Source organism: Typopeltis vanoorti, chromosome 9 (assembly GCF_054136105.1).
Source record: "Typopeltis vanoorti isolate ZY-2024b chromosome 9, IOZ_Tvanoo_1.0, whole genome shotgun sequence".
In the NCBI taxonomy this organism is placed as follows: Eukaryota; Metazoa; Arthropoda; class Arachnida; order Uropygi; family Thelyphonidae; genus Typopeltis; species Typopeltis vanoorti.
This window is the reverse complement of record NC_143557.1, coordinates 119,586,716-119,594,124: the sequence shown is the minus strand read 5'-3', so window position 1 is coordinate 119,594,124 and position 7,409 is coordinate 119,586,716. Positions and strand designations below refer to the sequence as shown.

At 31.7% G+C, this 7,409-nt stretch overlaps 1 protein-coding gene across 1 annotated transcript; it reads left to right on the top strand.

The window, feature by feature from the left end:
* The first annotated feature begins 303 nt into the window (after positions 1-303).
* LOC150103471 (uncharacterized) lies at positions 304-4,022 on the top strand. The gene has a single exon (XM_090397466.1). It carries the CDS (start codon positions 318-320, stop codon positions 879-881), a length of 564 nt encoding a protein of 187 aa, XP_090253592.1. The 5' UTR covers positions 304-317; the 3' UTR covers positions 882-4,022.
* Positions 4,023-7,409: the final 3,387 nt, after the last annotated feature.

Below are 7,409 nucleotides of genomic sequence, written 5' to 3'. Positions count from 1 at the left end.
ACTCACTTGTCGGTCGTTTACCTCGTTTATAGCAGGCGCATGCGTAAATTCCCCTTTGTGGACTATTTTCGTAGTCATGTTACACCGGTAATACGAAAATCTATATAAGCATAATATTGATAAATGTTATTAATATAATAAGAAAAATGATTATATATATTCTCTGTAAGTCAATAAAATGCGCTGTCTAAGTATATTTTGCTTACTAAGAATACTAATCACGGAACTACTTTTTCTAGGAGAGGGTTATGCTGTGAACAAGCTTCGTATCAAAACAAAACAAAGCGAAGTCTAGTTGTGGCCTGTTGTGGTGGTGTATGTGTGACGGCGTGTCTTTGTTGTTGTGTGGCCGTATGTGTAGGGTACCAAACTTTATTCACTCAGGGATTTCTACAAACTTGCTCAGTATGCCAAGTAAAGAAGATTACTGTGTTGTAAATGAGACCAAGCAGTCATCTCCAAGTGATTTATTTGCATCAGATGTTGAAGATTTAGTAGCTGCCATTAAGCACAATTTGCAGCTTAAATCTCGCCCGTGCCAAGTAATGTGTTCAAAACAAAGGCGGACATCACCATACAGTATCCCTGTTCGCGCATTTAGTAAGTCACCTTGTGATAAGGCAACTTCTCTGGAACATTCCTCCGAAACTTGTAAATATTGCTGTGTAAAAGTGAAATCTCCGAAAAAGACTGAAAGAACGGACGATCCATATGAGATGCTACAAGAACTTCTTAGAGAAGGCAGTCTCATTAAGGAGGCAGTAAAGAGGATACAGTTAGGATTGCATAGCACCGGTAGGTTGAAAAAACCGGACTTTTATGAATATGAAGACCAGAACGACGGTAATCGTACTTCTACGATGTATGCTTTTGACATTTAAGAATACTTGTGTCATCTGGGTAAGAAAATGAGCCTGTTGAATGCATGTTCGGAAATGTGTGGTGTATGTGATAAGTGTCCATCATGAGATACTGTGAATTTTATCATTTAATTACTCAGGCTGCCATTTTTATTTCTATTTTTTTCCTTTTTCGATCTCCATTATAGCTGCATTCCTGAGCATGCCTTGCTGGTGCAGCATAAGCACAAGCGAACCATAATGTTTATAAACATTGTGCGTCGTCAACCATTTCCAACATACCGGACATTTCTGTTGTTATGCTTCAGCCGCAGCTTGCACTTGTGAAACTGCCTTTGTTACTCCACTACCGGAAGTAAACTAGGCGGATCAGCTATGCCTTGGGCAACTACAGCAAAATTAAGAGGATTATTCTTGAAGAATTGTGGTTGATTCTAGGAGAAAAAAACAAAACAAACAAAAAAAAACATTGATTTTAGTCGCTGTAAGGCATCTTTTATGTAATCGGGATTATGAAGGTTTCTTTGTTGAATTTCCTCACTTCTATAATTTGTACGTTAAATTTTAAGAAGAAATTCTTGAATGCCTAATAGCTGTGTATAGCCTTAAGTTCAGTATAAATTCCTGTCTTAACCAGTATTTATGCTGTTCTCATTGTTGCCATTCATTTTTTTTTTCGTCATCGTGGTTATTTATTTGTGAATATCACTTAACTTTGCAGGAGATTATTTTATTTGTGCATTTGCTTGACATAATTTTTGATCTCGAATATGTTTCAGATGTTTTTGGGCTATACAATTGAGTTATTTAATTTTTTGTTATTTTTAAATATTCAAATATGCCATTTTTTTAATTTGGAAAGTGCAACTAAAAATGTAACGGTAATAAATAGCAATTTTATTTTATCACGATAAGAACTTGGAAATTTATTTTGATTCGATTCAATAATACTCTTATTGGAGAGATAAATTAATGATTATATGTTTGCATATATAACATAGGTATTCTAGGTAATATCATTTATGCAGACTGTATATCAGGAGCTCCAGTAATCTTTATACATGATAAAGATGACGTGGTTATAACTACATTTGAACCGGATCGTATACTAGCTATATGAGTGGATATGAATTTCCGAAGTACTAGGAACAGTGTTGTTATATCCTAAAAAAAAAAAAAAAAAAAAAAATGTTTATCTATATAATATCCTTTTCAACTTATAAAGATTATCCTGTGTCATTAGGTCTAGTATACGAAAGATACATGTGCGACGCCTTGTTCAGTTTTCAAAAGAACAGCGGTGGCATCTCTCCTCCAGTTTCTGTAGTTAACCGCATAAAGTTCTATAAATAGGATAACACAATTAAATTAAAAACCATTTTTATGTAGCAGTAAAGTAAATGCCCAGAAGAGGAAGGAAAAAATAGTTGATATTTGTAGTGAAATAACATTTTCGAAATTTGCACAATTAGCTTGTCATGCACCCCCCGTCTAGTCTTCATCATTAGCAACTTGGACTTCATCAAACTATAATTAAAATCCAGCTGTTCCTCTACTTTTGTTGAACGCAACATCTTAATATTAGACACAAATTTTGTCCCACAATAAAATAGTCACGGACGGAGGGAAAAAAATATAATTGTAGGATTTTGTAAATGTGGTCTTCTTTATTTTTTTTTTTTTTCGCATTTTGTTTTATGTTTCGAGCAGTTTTTATCAATAAACAGCATTTTAGTGATGTATAAACAGAGAAATATTGTATTTACGCCGTAAAAAATAATTTTCGCAATGAACCTAATGTCCTTTCGGTATCCCTATAATTACTTGTACCTACGATTAAACTTTTCTTTATGCTAATTTTACTACCGTTGTTGCTATGTTAGTAATAAATTTCATGTTTTGGAATAATTTCTTGAGCAATTTGAAACGGCATACTAGAAATATGTAAAACTTACAAGCATCCCAATTTTATTATGTTTTTCATTTGAGCTGTAGTCGTTTCTTATTAACTAAATTTAAGCAATTTAATCTTGGACCTCTTTATTTTTCAGTAAAACGCACTCAGATTTTTCATTTTTAATGAAACACTCGGTAACTGATTAGCAAACTAATATCTAGATGTGTTACTAGCGAAGTATGCAGTATATTGATTTCTTGGTGTTGGGATCGCCTAAGGCCACTGAAAATTGTCATCGTAGAGTATTTGGATGATTCGAAGGTGTAAGGTATATTAAATAATATTGTTATTTAAAACATCAGTATAAATGATGGCATTAATTTTAATTTAAAAAAGGAAAAAAAATGTGTGTACATTCTTAATACATTATTCAGTAGCATTTAATGTAAATCGCATATGGCAGTTAAGATATGCCAATTGTAGTAAAAGTGTGTAACAGCCAGATTTTAATAATTATGTTTTTGTTTACTTCATTAATAACAAACAGAACTAAATTATTTGTAATGTGTTATGTACCTGTTGGAAATCGTAAACAAAATTAGCACCGAAAGGCATGCTACACAAGTTGCTTTTAAAGTCAGTATGGCAAAGTATATAAAAACGCACACAATTACCATGTTGATGAATTAAGTTGTTCCCTGTGTTTTTTTTTCTTTTTTTTAAAAAAACAAAAAGTGAGTGGTATTTGTTAAGTATTTGTTGAACTGTGTTAAATGTTATTTTTATTATGGAGCATGATTTTGAATATGAATTCATCTGAATAATAATTATAGTTGGAAATCTGTTGACCTTTTGCAGTTGTTTGTTTCAAAAGGAAATTTAAAACATTCATTTCAGTATGTATATTAAATATGGTGCAATTTTTTAATAGCATGTAAAAGCATTTCCACATTATAAAGTACTGATTATTAGAATGTTTTTACTTCTGTTTTCAGTTGGTCAGTGTTCAGCACTAACTGGAAAAAAAAATTAAAAATAAAACATTCAGATGTTTATATTTGAAGGAGCTTTTATTATATACAAAGCCTATATCCTGTCTGAAGTTTGCCGTATGTATATGGAAAAATTTGTTCTAGGTGTTTCAGTTTGGTCTTTCAAAACATAAAGTGGCAGTGAGGTTGAACATTTTTTGTATATTTGATCTCAATGTTTAGCAGTTCTGTGGAACTCTTTAAATAAGGGAAAATAAAAAGTGTATATTGAAATATTGTGGTCTTTAATAAATTAAATATGCTACATATTACTATTTAAGTTTAAAACTTTGGTTGCTTAAAAAGCACTGGTTTATTTTTGACTTACATTTTCAAATTAAGACAAATATCTTGTCTCCCAGATCAAATTAAATAGTTTTTATATAAACTCATTTCTCAGTTAGACTACAAAATACATATGTGTATAAAATGCAAATATTTTATCTACCCGAGCCAGGAAAACCAACTTGTAGAATAAGTGTGCTCGAATACTGTTTCTTTGCTAACAGGAATCAGTTTTTGTACCTAGCTTAAGCAACTGAGTGAAATTCAAAAAAAAATCCAATCCAAAATTTAATTGCATTACAAGCTTATTTGTACCTAGCTTAAGCAACTGAGTGAAATTCAAAAAAAATCCAATCCAAAATTTAATTGCATTACATGCTTATTAGAAACTTCTAATCAATATACAAAGGACTGAAAATATATATTAATAAAAAAACATCACTCGTGAATCTACAGTACAAAAAAATATCATTTTATACATGTGTACAAAATTAACTTTGTTATAAATATAAATAACTAAAATCAGAGACTGCAGGGATAGCTAAAGCATTGCCTGAATATTCTGTAATACAAATCTCTCTCTTACTGTGTATAATATATGTGACCAAGATTAAGACAGTAATTTGATGGTATTGAATCAGGTAGGCCAAAGTGGTTATTAATGAATCTTTTGCAGACAAAAGTCATTCAGTTACAAGAATCTTTTGTACAGTTTTTGGAAATAATACCTAATATGAATTCACAGTACCAGATCTGCCATGAGGCTGGCTAACTCCAATGAGTTAGCCGGCCTCAAAGTCCAGGTATTTCCAACCAAAAGATATCATTAATACTGAAGTAAGATATAGAGGCTCTGAAGATTAAATTTTTTTTTTAATTAGCATATCCCTAAGATAATACTGCATCCTGTTTTTTTTTTTTTTTTTAAATCGGTAATCAGGAAATGTTACCAGTAAAAAAATTGAGCTAAATTATATTAATAAAACATTGAATTAAAAAAAAAAAAAACGTTGCTGCAGGCAATATTTTAAGTGGCTTTAACCCATGCATAAGCTTTTTTTTTATGATCAGCTTCTTCACTATTATACTAATACTAGAGATAAAATTGTATTATCCATTTGATGGCTGCTCTGTTAAAAGATGTTATCTGGTTTTACCAACTCTAATTTTAACATCAATGTCTCTCAAAAAAAAATAGTGATCATTTCTAGGATGTAAGGATTACCATCAGAAATCAAATGGAGAGCTATTCAAAGCATATAAGGATTCTGATTTAGAAAATGATTAATAATGATATGTTAATTACATCAACATATAACTTTGGACCTATTCCTACAAGTCCCTGACAACCCAAGAAATTAAAACCTCTGAAGTAATGTATATTATTTCTGGGAAAACTCCCTCTGAAGTAATGATTGCCAATTACAGTTACCTAGTGTTGTACTAATAAACCTGCATTTTACAACACAACTGGTAACTATCATTTTAAAACAGAAATAACCTTTTTTCAAACCTCAAAAAGGAAAAAAGCTTCAAGTTTCTTAATCTTTTTTTTTTTTTTTTTATCATGAGCAATCAGGCTAATAAGCATGTTATTATCTGGACAACTCCACAGGGTCCCAAGCCTCATTGCAGGAAACACACTAACCATTAATCACAATGCCTTTCATAACTCTGCCAACCACTTTTCCCATTCACCACTCTACAAGCAGAAAACTTGTCCCTATATCTTGCAACCAGTGTTACTTTAGTTGTGTTGATGATCCCCTTGTTCTTTTATCTTGCAACCAGTGTTACTTAGTTGTGTTGATGATCCCCTTGTTCTTTTAACTTTTGAAAATTTTCATTTCTCCTATAAAATTCCTTTAATAATTTGTTTCTGTTATCCTTTCTGCCTATTAACTAAATTTTACTACTGACAAATCTTCATTCTGTTCTCATAGCAAGTATTATTATTTCTATACTACCTACTATCCTGTAACAGATCTATTAACATCTTGATCACTTAATTTTGAATCCCTTTTTCTGATTTATATACCCACAATAAGCATCCCAACCAGAGCACCAATGTGCTATATATATATATATATTCTTGTACATAGTAGCCCACATATAGTCATATGAAGACCTAAAGAGGGACAAGAATTTCTTTATCCTTACCTGTCAGTGTTTTTCAATGTCCATATTATCTTTTGTACTATTTTTACTTCTGCAATATTTTCCGAAACTACAACTTGCTATTCACTACCATTATTTCAAATCCTTAACCTCATCAGTGATATGTTGTCTGTAATTCTCAGTCCAAAATGCATAAACCTGCATTTTACAACACAACTGGTAACTATCATTTTATGCTTAAACTCTCAATCTATTCAAATCCTGCAGGATCTCCATATTAACTTCATTTTACATTTTATATTGCCCTGTATAACTTAACATTATCATGAGCAAACAACTGGATATTCCCTTTCTAATCATATGCAATATGACTGCATATGATTGCCAGTTCTCTGATAAAAATACATATAAATTATATACAGCAGAGAGCCAATCACAACACTTTCCATGTACCATCTCATAGATTTTGCTTCACCTACCATATTACTCTGAATTTCTCTATTAACCATCTTATCCATGTTGCTTCCTTTATATTGTTCTCCATATGCTCAAATATAGAGATTTCTATCAAACTTTCATGGTAATATGGTGCAGTCATTTCACTTATCAACTCACCTGTCATTTTATTATAGAAACCAGGTAAATTGCTGTACTATGGCAAGATCTTTCCATTTTGCTATCCACTCATTCCTGAATTTGAGCCTTCACCAATTATTCCAATACCTTAATCACCACTCCAAAGACATTGTTGACTGGTCTATATAATTTGTTACTTCTGTCTTGGTGTCTATATAACAGAATTGTCTTGCAGGCATTGCCAGTTCTCTTGTACTTTTTTTGTTATGCAAGACAGAAATTCCATTGCTGTATTAATATTCAGATTTTGCAATATCCTCCACTTTATTTACCTGTACTCCTGCATTTCTTCCTCTCATATCAATCATTGTATTGGATACTATATCCTGGCAAAGTAATCACTCAGTAACTAGTTCTCCTACTGTTGTCACATTGCTATCATAATCATCCATAATCATTTCTCCTTTTACTCCCTGTGAAAGAACTTTTGGGGATTTATTTTAGCCCTCAACAAATTTCCATTCACATTCTGATTGTGTCTTTTTAATCCTAGCCATTCTTTGCCTGTGGTTTTCTATTCCTTCCATAACATTTTATTTGTTTCAGTGTGATTGCAGTCTATCATAGTGCTCTGTCATATTC

What these genes read in the sequence shown, in the direction of transcription:
- LOC150103471 (XM_090397466.1), top strand. Translation starts at nt 318, where the DNA reads ATGTGTGACGGCGTGTCTTTGTTGTTGTGTGGCCGTATGTGTAGGGTA.